Source organism: Sceloporus undulatus, chromosome 7 (genome assembly GCF_019175285.1).
Source record: "Sceloporus undulatus isolate JIND9_A2432 ecotype Alabama chromosome 7, SceUnd_v1.1, whole genome shotgun sequence".
NCBI classification, from domain to species: Eukaryota; Metazoa; Chordata; class Lepidosauria; order Squamata; family Phrynosomatidae; genus Sceloporus; species Sceloporus undulatus.
In genome coordinates this window covers 22,581,947-22,603,751 of record NC_056528.1, presented here as the reverse complement: position 1 = coordinate 22,603,751, position 21,805 = coordinate 22,581,947, and the positions used below count along the sequence as shown (strand labels likewise).

At 44.3% G+C, this 21,805-nt stretch overlaps 1 protein-coding gene across 3 annotated transcripts in view; it reads left to right on the top strand.

The window, feature by feature from the left end:
- Positions 1–21,805, top strand: part of DDX31 (DEAD-box helicase 31) — a 64,915-nt gene that overhangs the window by 1,094 nt on the left and 42,016 nt on the right. The window contains exons 2-12 of one of the 3 annotated variants that reach the window (XM_042477872.1): positions 188–231; positions 762–832; positions 1,460–1,524; positions 2,233–2,272; positions 4,713–4,742; positions 7,669–7,733; positions 9,089–9,208; positions 9,411–9,517; positions 11,070–11,311; positions 11,734–11,910; positions 14,924–14,983. In XM_042477872.1, the coding sequence (XP_042333806.1) occupies positions 1,475–1,524; positions 2,233–2,272; positions 4,713–4,742; positions 7,669–7,733; positions 9,089–9,208; positions 9,411–9,517; positions 11,070–11,311; positions 11,734–11,910; positions 14,924–14,983 (891 nt within the window). In that variant the 5' untranslated portion in view covers positions 188–231; positions 762–832; positions 1,460–1,474. Of the gene's footprint in view, positions 1–187; positions 232–761; positions 833–1,459; positions 1,525–2,227; positions 2,273–4,700; positions 4,743–7,668; positions 7,734–9,088; positions 9,209–9,410; positions 9,518–11,069; positions 11,312–11,733; positions 11,911–14,923; positions 14,984–21,805 lie in introns of those variants that run through there. The other 2 variants (XM_042477871.1, XM_042477873.1) reach the window with 2 other exon arrangements.

Below are 21,805 nucleotides of genomic sequence, written 5' to 3'. Positions count from 1 at the left end.
TTTTAGGACGCATGCATCATTGAAACACCATACCTCCACTGTGACTCGAAGCAGCTTTATTTTGGCTGTCTGTAACAGGCCTATGTGTGACTCTACTGGCATAGCCTTAACTATAGCTGTGCCATGCAAACTTTAACCTACTGTTTTTGGAATTGAACATTTGACCCTGCAGTTTTTTTCTCACTAGGTTTCAACAATAACCTCTGTCTTGAACATATCAAGCTTAACCAGGTAAAATCTTTGTGGGGTGTTTGTATCTAAATCGCAGGGTTTAACTTGATAAACTTGATATTTCTGTCTGGAGGTGGGGAAACTATACTATCTATGTTTGTTTGTTTGTTTAATGCCCTTAATTACCCTGTCTTTTTGCACTAGACCTGAAACAGGTAATGTCATTGATGCAACAGATGCAAGTTTTGGAAATGATTCCACTGACAGGAAATAGACTAAGGACTACTCAACATCACAGTTAAAACAGCTCTCCCTAATCTTCCAGCTATGTTGGACCACAATCCCTGCCATACACAAACAGGGAGGGTAGAGATTGTAGTCTAACCCATTGAGGAGAATGGCTACATGTTGTTGCTGCTGTTATTTCAATATATGCTCTGTCTTAAAAATAAGAAAGAGGCCCTGCAATTGTTAGATGAGACAGCAAAACAATTATTAGCATTTTAATGACTGGATTCAGAATATTTTTTTCTCTCTCATCTTCCCCTCTCCCTCCCCCCCCCTTTTTTTAAAAAAATATTGGTGCGTAGCATTCAGAAGCAGACAATTCCTGTGCTCTTGCAAGGCAGAGATGCGCTGGTGAGGTCCCAAACGGGTTCAGGTGAGTGTGAAGAACTGCACTGGCTGCCAGTATGCTTCTGCTCTAAATCAAAGGTGCTAGTGATAACCTTTAAAACTGTAGTTGGCATGGGGCCTTAATACTGAACATACTTTCCTAAGGCCAAGTGGTGCCAGAGCTGCAGTCATTCCAGTGCCAAGTCAGATCATGGCTTTTTATATTAAAGCCTTTGGGCGCTGATTGATTTTGTCCAATTTGAACATGTATCGTGTAGGTATTGTTTAGTTTAACTGGTTTTAGCTTGCCTAGTTTTAAGTGAGAAATGACTTAATATATTTTTAATCATTCAAACATTATTGTTATTGTTAAGAGCCAGCATGGTATAGTGGTTTGAGTGTTGGATTATGACTCTAGAGACGAGGATTTGAATTCCCGTTCAGTCATAGAAACCACTAAGTAACCTTGGAAGCCCCATTGGAAAGAACGGAGGTTGCCCCTCCATAAGTATTCATGGTCGTGGATCCCAGATCCGCAAGTTAGGAGGGGTGACAGTACTTTATATTTGGATGGGAATTATAGCTTTCTCCCCAAGTGTATCTCCTATTTCTTATAATAAGCCAAATAATTTGTTTCTGTTTTCTGTATGCTTCTCTCCTGAATGTTCTGAAGGTAAAACACTTGCCTATGTTATTCCTCTGGTGCAGTCTTTACAAAGATTGGAGCCAAAGATACAGGTGGGTATGTGTTGCAGTCGACCTTCTCTTTCCTTTTTGGAAGAACAGCTGCACTGTTCTTAATCATGTCCCCTAGAATCATCCTAGAACTGAAAGGGACCATAAGGGTTATCTAGTCCAGTCCCTTGCCATGCAAGAGTACAAACCTAAATCATTCTTGGAAGAGGTTGGCCACCCAACCTCTGTTTAAAGACTTCCAAAGGTGGAGAATCCATCACTAGCTCTTACAGTAAAAAACAGTTCTTAGAGTAAAAAAAAAAGTTCTTCCTACTATCTCTTTTCTTGTAATTTGAACTCCTTGGTTCATATTTTAGTCTCTGGAGCAGCAAAGACTACTACTTTACTACTCACACAGTAGTAAATTCTCCCAACAATCCCTGGAGGTAGGCTGATTATAAGCTCTGCAATAGGAAGAGTGGATGTTTTAAAATGGTGGGAAATCCTTTCTGTGGAGTGTACTCAAGAACATGGGTTCTTCTTGTGCTCCACATCTTGAGGAGTGGGAATACTGTTGTTGCATCTTAAATTCCATAGGGTTATAGTTCAGTGGAGTGATATGGGATTATTCCAGAGTTCCCTTTTGCTACCGGCACCACTAAACCAGAACGATTCCATACATCGAGGCCTGTTCCAGTTGTCTCTTTTGGATTTCACTGTTCCGTGTTGTTACTAAGCTCTCTTCCCATTTCCCTTATTTTTGCAGCGCAGTGATGGGCCATATGCTCTTGTTCTGGTTCCAACTCGAGAAGTAAGTAGGATGCCTGCAATTCACTTTGCTTTTGACTCCATCAGTTTAGCTGCTTGCAGGAAAAGCCAGGAGGGATTCTTGGTACCTTGCCTCATTTCAGCTAGATTCTTGGTACCTTGCCTCCTATCCTATCTTTTAGTACCTTTCTTTCTCTGGCCCTTTGTAGTTGATGCTGTAAATAATAATATTAATAGTAAAAATATTGCACACAGAAAGAAATTGGAAAGAATAAATCACTAGGAACCGATGATATCCCAATTGAATTTGTTTTGTACAAATATGGAGTACAAAACAATAGCTAGCAGACTGGAAATGATAAATATGCATCCTCATCCACAAAAAAGAGACACAAAAGACTGAAGCAACTATAGGACTATAGCATTAATTTCCCACTCAAGCACAATCATGCTCAAAATTCTGCAGCATAGAGTCCCATCACATGTGGAGAGAAAAATCCCAGAGGCGCAAGCAGGGTTCAGGAAGGGAAGAAGCACTAGGGACCCCATTGCAAACATGCTATGGGTTATGGAAAACACCAAAGAATTCCAGAAGAAAATCAGTATGTGCTTTATAGACTATAACAAAGCCTGTGATTCATAGATCACGAAAATCTATGGAACATACTTAAAGACATGGGAGTGCCAATACATCTGATAGTCCTGATGCGGAATCTATAATGATGAGGAATCTGTATTTAGGCCAAGAGGCAACTGTTAGAATAAAAAGGAAAAGAATGGTTCTCCATCAGGCAAGACTGCACACTGTCACCCTATTTGTTCAACCTGTATGCAGAAAATATCATACAAAGAGCAGGTTTAGACTGAGAAGAAGAAGGGGTGAAGATAGGAGGAAGGAACATAAACCTTCGTAAGACATGCAGATGACACCATACTACTGGTGGAAAATATCAGAGACTTGGAAAAACTACTATAGAAAGTTAAAGAAGAAAGGACAAAAGCAGGCCTACTGCTGAACATAAAGAAAACAATAATAATGACTACAGAGGATCTACATAAATTCAACATAGATGATGAGAAAACTGAAATCGTTAAAAATTTCTTGTACCTTGGATCAAGTGTTGATCAGAATAGAGACTGCAGTCAGAAAATCAGAAGAAGACTAGGAATGGGAAGATCAGCTGTGAAAGAACTAGGCAAGATCCTGAAGTGAATATAGAACTGAACTGAAGTTAGAATTGTCCAGGCTATCATTTTCTTCATTACCCTGTATGATGGTTGTGAGAGCTGGGCTGTTAAGAAAGTGGACAGGAAGAAAATCAACTCATTTGAGATATGGTGTTGGAGAAGAATGCTGAGGATACCATGGACAGCCAAAAAGACAAAAAAGAAAATGGTTCCTTGAATAGATCAAGCCAGAACTCTCTCTGGAAGCCAAGATGACAAAACTGAGGATGTTGTACTTTGGTCACATCATGAGACGACATGAAAAGACAATAATACTAGGAAAGAGAAGACTACACCAGATGGCTGGACTCAATCAATGAGTTTACGAGCCTGAATTTATAGGACCTAAGCAGAGCAGTGGAGGAGATGTTTCATCCACAGGGTTGCCATGAATTGGGGTTGACTCAGAAGCTAACAACAACATACAGGAAAAAAATTATGAAAAATAGACTTTGCAAAACAAACCACTACATGGTCAGGATGTTAAAAGCATAGAAAGAAAAGTTGAGGTTTAATAGCATGCTTTTAACAAATAAACCTCTAGCACCAATGTAATAAAGGCTCTTTTGTCAGCAAACTGTCACTTGCTGAAAGCCCAGCTTGAATGAAAAGACTTTTGCTTTCCAGCAGAAAGATGCCAGGGATGGGACAGTCTAGCTAAGGGGTTCCACTGCAAGGGACCACCCTGTCTGCATGTTCTAGCAAATGGGCCTTTGGCGATGGAAGGGATGAGCTAAGATCTTCCCCTGAGAATTTCAAAACCCAGGCAGCCTCAAATGAGTAAATACTGTATAGTCTTTCAGTTAGCCATGACCTGACTTTGTAGCTCATGCCCAGCACTTGACATTGTGCTCAGAAACAGACTGGTAACCAGTGGGGCTTTGTCACAAGGGAGCCATGTGCTCCTGTGAGAAACTCAGTAGGGGTGGGCAGCATGTTAGAGCTCAGAGGAGCAGTTTGTCTGAGTCAACATCTTCACAGCACTTGACTAGCCCTCTGTATCAGCTGCAGTACCCCTCCTGGCCATCTTCACTGGTGGTGCTGCTGGGCTGCCCCCAGTGCTGGGAGGAGCGGGTCCAGGGTCTCTGGTCTGAGGCCTTCCCTGGTTTTAACCAGTATTCAGGACTGGAAGAGCATGCTTTTTCTGTGAAAAGAGGACCCCAAATTTTAATATTTTAAAAGTGGCTTTTGATGCAAATGATGTGTGCGCATCTGTTAATTTCCTTTAACCTTACTTTCTGCAGCTCGCTTTACAGAGTTTTGAAACTGTCCAGAAGCTGTTGAAGGTAAGAAGGAGAATAGCTTTATATATTGACCAAGCTCTAGTTGCTGAACTAGCAATAGGAATTAAAGGAGCAGATATCTTGCTTGAGTGTGTCTGTTTTGGGTGACTCATGGGGTGAGGCGGGGTGCCATATCTTTGATGATAGTGTGCCCCCAAGTCCCAGTGAAAGCTCTCAGTAATAGGGATAGTGAGCACAAGAATACAGAGACAATAACTTAAGTCCTGCTGCAGAGGAAATAAACCCTTTAAGCAGAGGTGATAACCTTGGAGGAAAAGGTCAGCAATGGGACAGGCACAGGTACAGGCTTTGATATCATGGCTCCATCCAATGGAATCCTGGGGTATGCAGTTTGGTGATGAACTTAGAGCTTCTGGTTTGGGAGCGCTGGTCCACTTCCCACAATCTATAGCACTACAAGCTCTGGTCCACTACACTCAATCTATAGCACTACAGATACAGAATGTTCTCAGCAGACTACAAATCCCAGGATTCTGTCAAATTGAAGCCATGACATTTAACTTGGGATCAAACTGCTACAACTGTAGAATCTAACACCATTGCTTTAATTCAGGAGTGGCTGATCCGCTAGCTGTAGAAACCTTTTATATTTTTTGTGAGGTTTTTTTCTTTCCATGCTTTCATGTTAGGGTGGAAATCATAAAGTCATAGAGCTGGAAGAGACCATAAGGGATATTATTTTTATCATCATCCTGCCCATTTCCCAAAACTGAGGGGACTGAGGGGGTATGATGGGAGTGGGGGGACGTTGAGAGGGTCCAGAGCCCTGTTTTCCCTGGGCCACTCTGAGGGCTTTCCCACCAAACCAAAAGTCACCCCCTCTGATTCCCTAAACTGAGCCAAAACAAGGGTAGGTCACACTAGATTGTTATGTGCAAAGTACAACAAAAAGGCTAGTAACCAAAACTTAAACCATTAAACAGGCACTTCTGTTTAAATGCTAACTTGGAACAATTTAAAACACATTTGAAGCATAATCAAACAGATGATAGCCCAGCACACCATGTCAAAAGACTCTTCTGCCCCAACCACTTCACAGCTAAAGCCCTGCTCTGTGAAGAGAGATCAGGGAGGGGGGCAATTGAGTCTCCCAAAGTGATTCTGCAGGCTGGGAACAGCTACCAAGAAGGCTCTGTCCTGTTTCCTCACCAACTGTGCTTGTGAGAATGAGAACAAGTCCTCCCCCAAAGATCATTGTAGGCTTGTCTCATGTTGGCGTCTGCTGCTCAACAATTTTCCTCTGGTATTCTTTGATTCTGAGGGAGCCTTCTATTAAAAGCTGGGCTGACAAGAAAGCAGAGCAGTGAAAACCTGCCTTTCCTCAGCCATCTAATAAATTATCTTTAAATGCTTGCTTCAGAGAGCCTTCCGATAATTATTACCCAGTGTGACTTACACATACCTGCTCTTTGTGTGAAGAATGTAATGTGAAGCAACATGAAGGGCCTGAGAGCACTTCAAACTCACCCCTTGGGGTACACTGTGCTGTATAAACAGAGGTGTAACAAGAATGTGTCTTCCGACTACACTGCCAAGGCGGCATTAGCGCCCTGGGAGATCGCAGTGACATCACCCGTGTGCCACCCCATTTGGTGCGGTGCACACGCAACGTCATAGATGTGCACGCTGTGTGGATGGCACTGCTGTGATGTGCTAGGGTTCGGGAGTGTGCGGTTGCTGTTTGCCCCCAAACTAGAATCGGCACCAGTACGCCGCTTCCTGCACATCTGTATTGGGCCTGTTTGAATGTATGTGGCTGTGTCTCAGGAAGAAGTTGAGATACTCCTGGTCACTTGGAAGAAATTCCTTAGTCACTGAAGGTGATCAGCTAAGTGACAGAGTGGGCTTATTCATTTTCTTCCAAGTCTTGAAGGTTTAGGGAAAACAGAGCAATCGTTATAGACAAATTGCGGTATTAGTTGCTTGGTATTCAGTTCAAGGCAGGGCTGTCAGTGAAGCTGAGGATTGTGTTTTTGCACCCAAAGTTCTGAATGCAGTCAAAGGAACCTGCATAGTTATGAAAAATCATCCAGTTATGTTTGTCAAGCCACATCCCCCCCCCCCCAAATTTTACAGCAGCTATCTTTAGACTGTGTTGGTTACATGCCTGCAAGAATGGTGTATTTTCTAGGATTGAGATCTGTTGCATTGCTTGGAAGAATTCAGATGGGGATTATGCATGCTTCCTTCATCTGAGATGGCTGGTTGGAGGAGACAAAACTTTCAATTTTTATAGTTTTTGTGGGTCTTTTGGGCTATGAGGCTGTGTTCTAGAAGAATTTCTTCCTGACATTTCACCAGCCGCTGTGGCTGTGTCTTTAATTAATGATCCATTGTCTGCTGGGAAACCCCTCACCCTGGGTGGTTTTCATTTGCATGGGCTGAGTCCTGATTTTGGTGTTTTCCAGGACTGGTAGCCAAACTTTGTTTAATTTAATTGGCAATGCTGGGTATAAGTCTCTACATAAGATTTTGGTGGGAAGAGGAAATTCAAATTCTGTAATGAAATAAACTTTAGGTTGGACAAATGAGAAATCTGAGGAGACAAAAGTTGACCAATTGGTCTGTCTCATTTCCAGGCATGCCTTTGGGATGGGGATGGGAAAATTTTGTCAGGTGTGTGTGCATGTGAGTGTTCCACTCCTGAAGACCTGGTCTAGACCATGACTGTTCCCCCAGCAATTGCAGCTGCAAGTGGCCAGAGGCCAGCCTCTTGCTTTGGTGGAGGTGGGGTGGGCTTTGGGGGAAGTTTGGAGCAATCCTCCCACATTCTTGGAATTCTCTGGGTGTCAGTAGCAAACAACCAGGAGCTTTGGGCATGCATTCTGCTCATCCCTGAGTTAAGGCTTACAACAATCTTTTGCAAAGTTTCACTTCTCTTTCTTTCCCTTTTACTTCCTCCATTCAGCCATTTACCTGGATCGTGCCTGGCGTCTTGATGGGAGGAGAAAAGAAGAAGTCGGAAAAAGCCAGGTAGGGTGCCAGCTTCATAAAATTCTTCTTTTTTTTTTGAGCCCTCGCTTTTTCCTCGGGGCTCTTTCATCTGTCACTCTCTCCTGGGGTGCCCCCTTTTTAAAATTTTTAGTGAGGAAGGAGGCTTGTGACTTTGGATCAGGCTGTGAGCACCCCCCACCGTGGATCTTACAGAAAGCGGACGGCTGGGCCAGCGGGAAGTGTGTTCACATCTCTCCGCTGTTTTTAAAATGTTGATGAGCTTTTCTAAGCCGACAGTGATGATCCCTCTTGGTGCCTGCAAGGTTTTCCGCTCCTCTGCCATCTCTCCCTGCTTCCCAGTTTATCTGCATCTCTTGCAAGCTCCTACAAGTTTGCCAAGCAAATGGTTTGACCCAAGCAGCTTGAGGACCACATTTGTTGTCTGGACCCAGGCGATCTTAAGATGGAGCAGAAGGCTGGTTGCAGCTAAATCAGCCAGGGAAGGGCAGTGATGTCAATGTTATATTCCATGGCATTCATTAGCACTGTAGAATGCTCAGTGCTTTGTGGTGGTTAATTAGATTTGCTATGAAGGCACACAACTGTTTATTTTAAGATGGTGCCTGAATGCAGAAAGAAGCTAGATTTGGATCCTCTCCTGATAGATCTCTGGTTAGTTTTGAGATTGAAGATGATTGAGGCCCAATCCAGGATATTTTTTAATTTCTGTTTTTTAGTAAGCTGTGCTGGGTTCATTGAGAGCTAATGTGGCTTTGGGGCCCCAATGTGGAACTGGAATCTGAGAGATCCAGGATACATCCATTCCACATCATCCAAAAAGGTCACATTGCATATGTGGCATAACTTGGGCCTGCATTTGCCACCAAGAGGACCCTGGCCCTTGTGTATCCACCCCACGGTTTTAGCTCTATTCTAGAATCCTAGATGTGTTAGTGCAAGGATGTGTGTCCCAGTTCTCAAATGATAACCAAGTGATGATTTGGCTCCCATGGATGGGTGCTGGACATCCATGCTTCCTCTTCCTCATCTTCCTCCTTTTTAAAATTCTGACACTGATTTTGTGGTTTGCGGCAAAACCATAGTTTGCTGTGCTGTTAATAGTGGGTGAACCATGATGTTTACCGTCCTTCTTTGGAGTAAAACTACAATTTGGTTGGTTCTGATTGTGACTGCTGACATTGTGTTTATGGCAAACCAGGGTATTGGGATGTGTGTGTGTGTGTGCTTGGATGTGTGAAACATGAAAAGCAGATACAATCTGTGAGCTCAGCTCAGAGGCTCAGCTGCCAAAATGCAGCGTGGCTCTTCCATCCCAGCCAGGCTTCTTTGGCCATATCAACACCACCCAGTGTTTTCTGTTCCCCTTCAAACAGGTTGCGCAAAGGAATCAACCTTCTGATTGCTACTCCGGGGCGTCTGGTGGACCATATCAATTCCACGCAGTGTGTTCACTTCCGCCGTGTCAGGTGGCTGGTTCTGGATGAGGCTGACAGGTACGCACGCAGTTCTGAGCCCTTCCACTTGGATGGAATGGTTTCCTCACAGCAGAATGAGCCAGGTTTTCTTTTCCATAAATCCTCCACCGTGTATGACCTGCTAGCTGCTATCGTGCCTGGCTGCTGCCACGTGCCCAAGAGATGGATGGCTCCTGTGGGTTTTTTGAGTTTTGCTTTCCTTCTGTGACCCATCCTGCAGGATCCTGGATTTGGGATTTGAGAAGGCTTTGACTGTGATCCTGAATGCCGTGAACGCCGACAGTGCAAAGCAGCAGAGAGTTCTTCTGTCAGCTACCCTTACAGAAGGTAGGCCCTACAGGAGTGGCCGCCTGCTTGGTGGGGTGGTGGGTGAGAGAGGGTCACTTGGGAGAGATCCTGGGCAGCCCCAGCATTTGCTGCTGCACAGTGTGGAAGGGCTGGGTTCTAAGTATCTTTTCTCCTTCCAGCTCCAGGGGCTCATGCACTTGTCATTTTAGTTAATTTATATCACACTCTTCCCAGCACACAACCCAAGGAAGTTTACCACAGTTTAAAACAAATTTCAGCTAAAATATTATTTTATAAAAGGTAAAAAAACCCAAACCTTTCTGTTAAAAAAGCACATAGATAAAACAACTTAAAGCACATTTAAAACATAATTAAAACTCATTTCCTTTCTCAGTCCCAGTGGAAATAATATGTTTTTTATTTATATTTCCCGCTTCTCCCAAGATCGAAGCGGGATTCCAACAGAATATAAAACAGAGAACAATATAAACACTTACAATTTACAATTTAAAATGTAATCACCATAATATAATAATAATTTGTTAAAACAATCTATAAAAACATTATCAGTCTAGCAACATACGATATCAATCATAACATATTTTGGGCTTGAGTTAATTTCTATAATGTATACTTTATAACGAATTGGAAGGGTATGCCAATTGAAAAAGGTAGGTTTTTAGCATCTTCTTAAACATTTCTAATGTAGGGATACACCGTATCTCCTTAGGGAGATTATTCCAATATGAAGGGGCCATAACCGAAAAAGATTTTTGATGGGTAGATTTTAATCTTACTCTGAGGAGCTCTAGTAAAAGCTTCCCTGTAGTTCTAAGAGTGCGGGGCAGATTGTGTAGGGAGAGGCGTTCCTTCAGGTAACTTGGGCCCAAGCCATGTAGGGCTTTAAAGGTAATGACCAACACTTTGTATTGGGCCCGGAAGCTAATGAGCAGCCAGTGGAGAGATTTTAATACCGGCGTTATGTGATCTTGCCTTGAAGATCCGGCGACCATTCTGGCTGCAGCATTTTGGACTAACTGAAGCTGACAGAAATGACAGAAACCCCTCCTCTGAAGGTCTTAAAACTTGAGCTTGTGTTCTTCCACCTTAGGAGCCTCAAGAGACTACAGATGTGACTAGTGTCTTCCATTTCCCAAAGTTCAGTGCAGTTCTGTTCTATCATTCCTTGGCACTGTGGGTAAAAAACGGCAAACATTTCCATTTGTCTTGGTATTTTTCTGCCTGGTAAAACTGAGGCTGAGAGATGTGTGTGTGTATACAAAGTGTCTTTTTCCACCCTTCCTCTTCCAAATTCAGAAAGGCCGCAGATATTGGATTAGCACAGGTGAAAGGGTGGAATTTTGGCACTTGGTAAAAGAAACCAGAAAGCATGGGCAATCCCAGAATTCATCTGGGCAGCTGGAGCAAGAAGAGTGACCATGTGGGCCTCATCTTCAGACAGAAATGCAAGAACATCCAGGAGAATTGCATCTTTTAGTCCAAAACATCTGGTGTGCTCCAGGCTGGGGAAGGCAAGCGTACGGCATGCATATTAAACATTGTTTTTGTTGCTTTCTTTTATCTACAACAGGAGTCTCAAGATTAGCCAACATCAGCTTGCAGAGTCCAGTCTGCATTTCTGTTGTGGGAGAATCCCGGGACTTGGACACAACTGAGGTAAAGGCAGTCACAGGGGAAGTCATGGATGATCATGCCATGGGAGAGGAAAGAGACAGTTTTGCTGTGCCAGGAAAACTTCAGCAGAACGTGGTGGTTGTCCCAAGCAAGCTGAGACTGGTGACACTGGCAGCTTTTATCCTTGCGAAATTCAAGGTGAGAGAGACTCTTTGATTGGGGAACATACTGAGCGAGATTAAAGCGCAGGGCCTTAAACACAGGACCAAAAGCTTGTAATGAGTCCTGGCTTGAACTAGTAGCCAGTTTCTTCACAGGATGAGGTTGATATAATATAGATCCTTTCCATGGCTGTTCAACTGATCCAAAACCAACAGTTACTCTAAAGGGTAATGGGTATTTGTCCCCTTCCCAAAAACATTTCTTGCTTCAGCAGTTTTCATTCACTGTATATTAAGGGATACAGCCATGAAAGCCACTGAGTGACTTTGACCCATTGTCAGCATGACCTACTTCATAGGGAGTGGAGGAGACTCATGTGTGGTGTGTTCAACTTATTGGAGGGAAGGCAGGATAGAAAGATTGCTAACAAAAAAAAATGTTTATTCTCATTCCTGCAGTTTGAAAAGGGCAATAAGATGGTTGTCTTCTTCTCAAGCTGTGAGCAGGTGGACTTTCACCATGCCCTCTTTCAGAAGGTCTTGGCTGAGGACCTGGTGGCAGGAGGACATGAGAAGTTGCAGCTTCCTCTTTCAGCTTTGGTGTTTGCGCGCTTGCACGGTGACATGAAACAGGAGGTAAGCCCCCCTCCGGTGTCTGCTCAAACCCTAGTTGGGTGCTAAGTTCAATGGAAGCCCTGATTTTTCTCCTAGAACCATCTCTCAAAAAGCATCCCTGTTGATTTGGTGCCAGAGAATTTCTTCTCTGGTCTTCTCATGGAAGTAGGTTGGCTCTTTTCTGCCCTGAGGTGCCTGCTACAGAGCCAGATCTAATGTAATAATGGCAGCATGAAATCCCAGCTGTTCTGTCCTGTCCAGCCTCACAGGGGTCTTTTCACTGATATAGCTCAAATATCGACAAAACATGTAGTTCTCTAGGCTTTGTGCAGTAACTGTGGAAGAAAGCAAGATCACAGTAGAGTGATCTGAAAGCACAACACCACAAGTCCCATAATAAAGATACAGAAGTCCACATACACTAAATGTAATGTGGTAAAAATAAATAAATGAGCCCTAGAGTTAATCAAGCCTGAATTCTCCCTGGAAACCGAAATGACTAAACTGAGGCTTTCATTCCTTGGGCATATCATGAGACCACAAGACTCAGTGGGGCAGATGGTAATGCTGGGTAAAGTGGAAGGCAGTAGAAAAAGAGGAAGACCACAACACGGGTTAATTGATTCCATTATGGAAGCCGCGGCTGTGCCGATTTTGCACAACCTGAGCAGTCAATGGCTCTTGAAGGCTCTCATTTGGAGGGTAGCCATATGTCAAAGCTGACTTGACTGCACATAACAGCAAAGATGAAGAAGCTGCTGTTCTGTTCCTCCCTCCCCATCCAAAACTGTGCTTCTGTTGTCCTGAGCTCCCATCCCCTTGTCTGCCTGAGCTGCGGAGAGAGAGGTAGAATGGGCCTGGCCTGACTCAGACCTGACCAGCTGTTAAGGCAACTGAAGCAGCACTCCAAAGCTGACATGGGGGGAAGGGGTTTTGCCTTTTAGTTCCCAGTGTGTAATTAGCGTTCCATGTCTTCAAATTAAGAGCATTAATGGAGCTAAATTGTGACTCCCATATGGTACTGCTGGGCATGGCTGCTGTCGTCAAGATGGGGCTCTCTTCTCGGGGCCAGGAAGAAAGGGAGGCCAGGTCACTTTCCTCAGCACACACTTTTTCCATGTCCATGTTATTTGGGAGGTGCTGTGGGATGTGTTGAGGATCAGGTCTGTCACAGTGCTAGAGCAGATTTATAACTGAACTTGCCTGCTGGTTTTAAATCCATCTTTCATCTGTTGCAATAGCTAGGGTCCCATGAATGCCAGTGACACTTCACAAGGCTGAAAAAAACAGGAAGGAGTTCCCTGCCCCAAGCATCTTGCGCTCTTCTGTCTTTCAAATAAATTCTATTTTAAATTCTGTTATATGCAAAGATGCATATAATAGAGAGCAAGGAAGATAATCTTATGGTCCTTGGACTGTTGTTGTACTGCAACACTCAACCTAGCTCCCAACCTGTGGTAAGGCTGCTGGGACTTGCAGTCAGACAACTTCTGAAGGCCCATACATTTGCAGCTGCATGCAGTTTAGTTTGCCTTTCCAGTTTCATATCCTTCAGTAGACAAAGATGCTCTGGCATCAGTTTCTTTAATTTACTGCATGTGGTATGCAAAGATGTCTTTAAACTGATGTGTAGTGTTGTAAATAAGTTAATTTTTAAAAGTAATCAAACTTTTTACTCTATTAGATGCAGATGTCGCCCCTCGCACTTAACTTAGTATTTGAATAAAAGTATTTTGTTTACTTAGTCTGAATATTTGCACCTGCACATTCATGTATATTCTTATTTAACATTTTACAAGGAAATAACATTGTTCAAATTAAAATAGTTTTATTTAAGTAAATTCAGTATTTAACTTAACGCATGTGTAAACTTTATACAGAAAAAAGTTTGGGAGGAGGAGGAAAAGATCAATGCCTCCAGGTCCTGCTCTGCCATTTCAGAACCACTGAGTTAATTCCTTTTAAAATGGGCTGAAAAGCATGTACCAAGCCTGGAGGTGTTGTCACATTCATGTGTGGCAGCAAAAATAGCAGAGTTACAGGTACTTTGTGACTTCAGTTTTTATAAGGAAACAACTTGTTTGATCATAGAATCATAGAATTGAGAGGGGCTCTATGAGCCATCAGGATCTACCCCCTGCTTAGTGCAAGATCTCCAGCGAGAGCATCCCAGCAGGGAGCAATCCAGCCTCTTTTTGAAGATGTCCAGAGAAAGAGACCCCACCACCTCTTTAGACAAATGGTTCCATTGCTAAACCTTTTCCATCCCCGCCCATTCCCTCCCTTGACCCCTTATTATAGTAGCAAGAAACTACAGGTGAGCATGTGTTACAATTAATTGGGTTTTTTAATTAGTGCCACTAAATAGCTGAAGTTGATAATTTTTAATTACTTTATTGTTATGTAATGGTGAGTTATATTTCTCTGCTTTTCCTACAGGCAGTTCAGGGTTATCCTCCCTCGGCTTTCTGTCCTTATAGCAACCCTGTAGAGTAGGTTGGTTGTCTTCACAGCCATCCAGAAAATAGGCCAGGTTGAAAAAGAGAGAGATGGTGACTGGCTTCAGGGTCACTGCCAGTGAGTTGCCTGACTAATAAGGGTTATGGACCAGGTTCTCCAACATTTCAGTCCAGTGCTATAACCACTAGACTGTATTGGCTTTTATATTATGGTGTCATCAGTGGTTCTGTAGAGTCTTGCCTAACCAGTTACCCTCCCAGTATGCTGAGCTGTGCCTCCCAATAGCCATGCTAGCTGTTCGTTGATGGGTGTTGTAGTCCAATTTCCAGGGGGCACCAGGTGGGGTGCTGTTTCAAGGAGTAAACAACTACATAGCACAGTAAAAACAACTAAAACCCAATTAAACTGAACTTAGTTGTATTTCATTTCGTGGCCTCTGGAAGTGATTGGGTCCCAGGCACTCAGTTTGAAATTAAAAACCTTGGTCACCTTCAAAGCTCTGTGTTCTCTCTGTGGTATTAATTTTACTTGCAAGATATAGTGACTCTTGACTGATATTATCTTCTTCTCTTAGGAAAGGACAGCTGTCTTCCAGGACTTCTTGCAATCAAAAACTGGCATTTTACTCTGCACTGTAAGTTGCCAAATAATAACGGAATGTCACCAAATATAACTTGAGCCCAGTTTATCCTGCCATATGGTATGGGGAGAGGGAGCATGATACAGAACTAATTCAGAGTGAGAGGTGTTCAGAATAAGAAGAGTGGTGACTGGGGCTGCCCTGCGGATTGCCAGTTACTGTGGCTGCACTGTGGTGTAGCTAGTCCTCATGAATAACCTAGAGAATCAAGAATGTTGGGTTCGAGGCAAAGCCTGCAAATGTGTTTCATTATTAATACAAAGGGCTTTCTGTCCTGGGCAGGCTGCATTTGCTCTTCGGGTTCCTTTCAAGGGCAGATCGAAGGCCACCATCCCCAGCAGTTATTGGTTTGTGCTCTCTTCTGTCTCATTCCCCCCACATTTTTGACCTCCAGCTACATCAGACTGCTGCATCGCTACACAATTTGCTCACTAATCGCAACAGCTGTTGGCCTGGGAAAACGTGTGTGTCTTGGCGGTGTCTTCCTGCTGCAAATGTGTAAATTACAGTGATCAGGAGTCATTAGAGCTGAAAAGCTCTGGCCGCCTGTGAAGTTCCGTGGGGTTGCCTCCATGTATGGTTTGCTAGCTTTTGTTTTTTTGGCGGGGAAATGATTGTACATTTGGGGAGTCTGACAAAGGTGGATATGAGAAGATCCCTGCTGGATTTATGCAGGGGCAGAGGTGACAACATTGATAGATCAGAGGCCTCTGGTGACTCCTCAGCAAGGAAGAAAGACACCCTCCCCTGTTGTCTGCTCCCTGTATCAAGTATTCTGAGGTAGACTGCTTTTGAACATGAAGCCTCCCTTTATTTTAATTATCAGTTGCACTGAGTGAGCTCATGGTAGCATAGATGGATCTCCTACTCCCTACTCTTCCCTCACAACAGCCCTATGAGGTAGGTCAAGTGTGAAGAGAGTGACTGGCCCAAGAACATCCAGGGAGCTTTATGGACAAGTGGAGATTTGAGCCCAGTTTGTCTTTTTTTTACATTCTAACAACTATGCTAAGTTGGCTCTCTTAACTATTGGTGATTTCTTATCTGTGGTTTTATTTGTGGTTTTTAAAAGCTGTGTGGCCTGTCATCATATCTTATTTTCTTTTCATTTTAAATGTGAAGAGTCACATTTTGACTCAGAAAGGGCCAGAATCCCAAAGGCATGTACAGCTGGCTCTTCATCTCCACAGGGGTACGTATCCTCAGGGTTTCCTTGGGACCTCAAGTTATGTTGTTTCCTATAGCAGTGCAACTGCATGGCCGCAGCCATGTGCATGCGCTACCATTGGGGAAAACAGGGCAGGACCATCTGCAGATGCTCAAATCTTTGGATGACAAGTCCATGAAAGAAGAGGGCAGACTTAGAATGTAAACTTTAAGAACAGTTTAGAAAGAATTAATTCAGTCTTGTCAGGGGGAATTACAGAGAACTAAGTCAGTTAATCAATCATCAGAGAGCTGTTTGATCTAATGAGTCAGTTGAATTTCAAAATGCTTCTGAAGAAAGATGTTCGACAAAGTCTACTTGTGCGTCCTTTTCCCACCCCCTCAGTGTCCTGTTTTGGTCACAGTGCTGCCGCACTCCTTGGCCATCTTGGTTTTCTGCTAGAGTGATATAATTTAAAAATATGCTGCCTGGTTAATTGGAGACTCCTTTTTTAGTTGATTAAAAGGATTTCCTTACCAACAATTCAAATTAATTAAATGTAACAACCCTAGTTAACTTCCATATCTTCATTACACATTTTCTTTTTTCTCTTCTAAGCCTCCTGCTACTTGCTTGTACTGGGCAAGATCCAAGACCTACTGTTAATATGAGAAGAGAGCAAAACCCATGCTTACTCTTTTCCCTCTTCCCTTTCTCTTTCCTGCTTCCCCATTATTTAGTGTTTCCTGCTTTGCTGCTCAGGTTCGCCTGGCTTAATCCTCTGTCTCTGAGGAGACTTGTGCTGCGCATCAAGGGTCTGGCGGCTTCTCTTTTCCCCGCTTTGAACTCATTTGGCGGATGGCTTCCCTCAGAGGAACTGATTGTTGAAACACAAGTTAAAGCAGAAAGATAAAGGTAAACAGCAGACAGGCAGACCTTTGGTACACCCAAGAATATGTTCCTTGTCCATTCAACAGAGTGAAGTGGCCTACTTCAGTTGGCCATATTCACAAAGAATAATGACAGACATGGCACATTCTAGCTTTAGTTTTAAATTTCCACCTCCTCCAGGGCTGCTGCTGGTGGTGATGGCTGGGAGTGGCTTGTCAAAGGGTTCACAATGGCTTCTCTTGAGGAAAGGAATAGAAGGCCTGAACTGCCTCGGACTTTCTCTAGTGCTCACAATCCCCATACTTGGGTCTAATGTTTCTGACATTAGACAGACACCTTCCTTTGGTCTCTTTCCATCTCTTGGTATATGCAGCACAGAGGTAGGAGTGATCGATGAAGAGCACTACTTAGAGTGCAAAGAAATTAGGACCACAGAAGTAGATGTAGCAAATCTTTGACCAAATTGGGAGAACCTTTCTGTCAACCAGGGCCTGGCCCTGTAAATGTTATCTCCGCTTTCTCCTTCACCAAAGCTTTTCACTCAGCTTCTCTTGGGGCGGTGCTCTTTCTGAAGCAAACTCACAGGGAGAGGAGAAGATGGTTTTGGAGACTTCTGTTTGCCCGTTAAACTCCATCACGCTAACTCATCTTGCCAGTTTTCTGGCGGGTGCGGCCAAGTGCTTTCGCCCTCTGACAGCTTTCCGTGCTCCCCCCACCCTCCTCCGATTACGCAGCCCAATCTGTCACCCGGCCGGCAGGGGTCTCTTCCCCGCTGATGGCTCTTCCACACTCGGCTGTAATGACTCTTGGCAGGCGGGGAAGGTGCGAGAGCTCTTGCCTCCCTGCTTGGTCCTCGCCTCCCCCCTCTCCTTCTCTTTCCTCTCCCCCTGTTCCACTAAAGCACTTTGTGTGCTGCTTTTGGTAAATAAATGAGTCATTTTAATCCAACTGACAGCCTGGCACCTGAACGAGCTGCCTTCCATCTGTACCTCTAGGCCTCACGTCGGTTGCCAATTGTCAGCACGAAGGAGGCCTTCAAGGCCTTGTTGGCCGCTGAGTGTCTTTCAAAAGCATCTTTACCTGAATTCTTTCACCCTAAATTTGGGGTATCTTTAGGATCAGGATGAGGTTATAGGCCAGGTTGAGATTTGGGAAGTTTGGTTTTCTACTGTGTTCCAGAATCCCTGAAGTTATTTCAGTATGAAGTGAGTGCTTTGGCTACATCTTGAGGTACAACAAAGATGGGAAAGGGATGTTTAATTGTGCCTTCTGCCCTTGTCCTTTATCAAGGCCTTTCCTAATTGTAGAATTGGTACCAGGACTAAGCGAACGGTATTTATACTGGTATAGGTCAATCCACATGCTCCATGCTCCTGGCCAGTCATAGGCTGATACCCTGCACCTTAGTGCTCTTTCCCACTTGGAGGGGACATGGAGAGCTGAGCCAGGGGAGACTTGCATGCAGAAACTAGTTTGGTTCCTGGGGCTTCACTCCTGAAGAGCCATTGACCCTGCCTTTCTGGTTAAAGCAGTGATTCTCAACCTTTGGTCCTCCATTTGTTTTAGACTTCAGATCCCAGAAGCCTCAGCCAACTTGGCCAATAGTCAGGAATTATGAGAACTGAAGTCCAAAACATCTGGAGGGCCAAAAGTTGAGAACCACTGGGATAAAGCTTTTGTGGCCACAGCTGCCTTGGCATCATTGGACAACAGGCCACTTTGCACTTCCTTTGCTCAGCACACTGTGAATTCTTGAGGGAAACATGGTGACTGTTGGGTCCATTTGTTCATCAGGAAAGCAACTTAGCACCTTCTGTTGGCTCTGAATTAATGTGCCCATAAACCACAGCCAGTGCAGCATATCCTCAGGAGATTCCAGATACCTCAAGGGAGACAGGTTGCCTTTCCCTGTCTGCATCCCAAAGGCCACCCATGGTTGTGGGTTTGAGAAGTGAGAGGTACTCAGGCTGGGGGACTAGGTGTGGTGTGGAAGAAATCGAGCAGTCTGATGTCATGGATGGCAGCTCCCATGAGCCCCAGCCAGCATAGCTAGTGATGAGGACTGGTGGGAGTTGCAGTCCAGCAGCATCTGGTAGGCTTCAAGTTGCACCCTTGTGAGGAGGAGAGAGGGAGAGAGTGGGAGAGAAATGCTGGGCTCAATCACAAACCTCTTAGGACACACTGTAGAAGACTGGTACAGAGTGTGTGCCCCTCAGGATGAAGCATGGTCCTGTCAGGTCCAGAAGGGAGTAAAACCCAACAGCCTAAGCCTCTGTGAGTGACTGTGAGTATTGCCTGTTGGTACCAACTAGCACTTCTGTCCTTCCAAATTAGATCTGATTTCTGGAGCAGGACCTCCAAACTATGGATTTTAGGTTCCAGCTCAAAGGTCCCTGCAGATGATACTCCAGTCTCTGTGTCACTTTGTGCTTCAAAAAGACAGAGCTGTCCATCACCTGTGCCCAGCCCTAGTCCATGTGACTTGTCTTCCTGCTTTTCCTGACATTTTGTATGAACACAATGGCACTGCTGGTGTGCAATATTTACTTCATCAGTGTGGAAATCCCAGTAAGGCTGTTGGGAAAATGTTTCATAGCTGTTATGGAGAGGCACGGTTACACGTAGTGAAATAGAAGGATGGAGCATGATGTGTTTGTGTGTTTTATTATGGGTGTGATTGTGTTAGGGGGCAGCTGGCTCTAATTGCACTGCAAGAACGGGAAAACCATGGTGGTGAAGGCTTGGAACGCATTGTGGCGATACATTTGCATACTCATTACTGCTTTGCATGGTGTTCTGCCTTGATCTGCTTAAACTAATAACCTCTTTTGGCAGCGCCTCGTCTTCATCAAGTGGACTGAGAACAGGCGGCGACTCAATGCCCAGCTCTGCTGGGTGTAATAAATCCCCCCATTCTTCCTCATCAGCTCCTTGAAACTGAATCCAGTATCTTGGCATAATCGCACCTAATAAGCTCAAGCGATCGGTCAAATCCAATTTAAATCCCCCCTTTTGGCACCGCTGAAGGAGAGCGGAACTAGAGCAAAGATGGACTAAATTGGACTAGATGGGGTCGTTATCGTTAGCATGTAAAATATAGAGAGATGGGTAGATACAGATATATCAACATTATTTTTTAGCCTCTTGTTAATCACATATGGTCTAGGAATTTTTACCAGCAGAGATTGAAAGGAGAAGTAGAATGTCTGCATGAGTTGCGGAGGCTGCGAATGTAAGGGCTGCCAGACACTTGGATTAGAGTAATTAGAGTTTGAGCATTGGACTAGGACACTGGAGATTGGGGTTCAATTCCTTGCTGGGCCCTGGAAGCCCACTGGATGACCTTGGGCAAGTCACACACTCTCAGCCCCAGAAAACCCCATGGAAGCCTTGGGGACTCCATAAGTCAGAAATAGCTGGAAAGCACACAACAACAAATTAGAAGAGGATTTGAATGAAGGTGTGTGTTTTGCCCATGCAGACACGGGATAGGAAGGTCCCTTGTCTGCATGCAACGACTCTAGCTGAGGTTCTCATGCTGTAGCCTGTGCATATGTGTATATGTGGTGGTGGGAGCATGCCTTTTCTAGAGGACTGCCTTTCCTTGGGTTAATCTGTTAGGAGGCTCTGTGCTGTGGGCTGTCGGAAAAGGATGGAGCCAGCAATGCGCAAGGTGTCCATTACTGTCCCTGCCACCTGTTTTTCTCTTTCTGCCTCTCCATTCTGCCACCCCCATTTGGCTCTCTTTACATGCTACTCCTTTTTTGTTTGGTCACTCTTTGCACTAACCCTCTTGCTTCTTCTGATCTCCCCTCCCTGCCACCTCCAGTCTCTTTTTCTTTTTTCTTTCTCCCTACCACTTCTTTTCTATTTCTTTCTTCCTACCATCCCACTACTGGTCTTGTGTCCCCTCTGCTTTGTTTCTCTGTCCTGCTACACAAACTTTCTTGTTTTCTCTCTTTTTGCCACCTTTTTCTCCCTTTCACTCTTGGCACCCCACTTTCTTTCCACCCACCCTTCCACCTTCTTTTTTCTTCTACCTACCACCCCCTTTCCTCTCTCTTTCTCCCTACCAACTCACCTCTCTTATAGTGACCCTTATCCCCTTGTCTCTGCCTCTACCGCAAACTCTTCTTTTTCTCTCTCGCCTTTCTATACACAGCAAACTGCCACAGGAGGACAGTTCTGTGCTGGTCACTCCCTGGAGGCTTTTGAAATCTGTCGAAGGATTGCAGGATGCCCACCACTGTCTGACACAGGCTTGGGGGGATAATAGTTCACATATTATCTATAATTTGGGGGAACACAGTTTCCCCAGCTGCTGAGTTCAGATTCCTTGGTGAAATAGTGGTTTTGTGGCCTACAGTGTAGTGGTTAAGAGTGTGAATGCGGAGACCCAGGTTCAAATCCTCTTTAGCCATGAAATTTGCTTCTTGAATTTGGAGCATTACTTAATGCCAAATAGAATGCCAACGGCCTCTTTTTCACTTCCATGGTGTCATACTGTGGTACATCGTCATATCTGAGCTGAGCTGTGCCTGTGTATGTCTGCAAAACTGGAGAGTAGGTTTAATTGTTCTGTGAACTCCGAAGAGAGGCTCAAAGTGTAATACAGAAAAAGCAGATCAAAATGTAATATAATAAAACCAAGGATGGGAAGACCTCTACCTTGCAGGGTTCCCCACGGTGGGGGGTGGGGAGTGCCCATCCGTCTCACAAGTTTCTTCTACTTCTATCTCCAGTCAGTGATTGGAGATATGAAACAGGCCTAGAGCTGA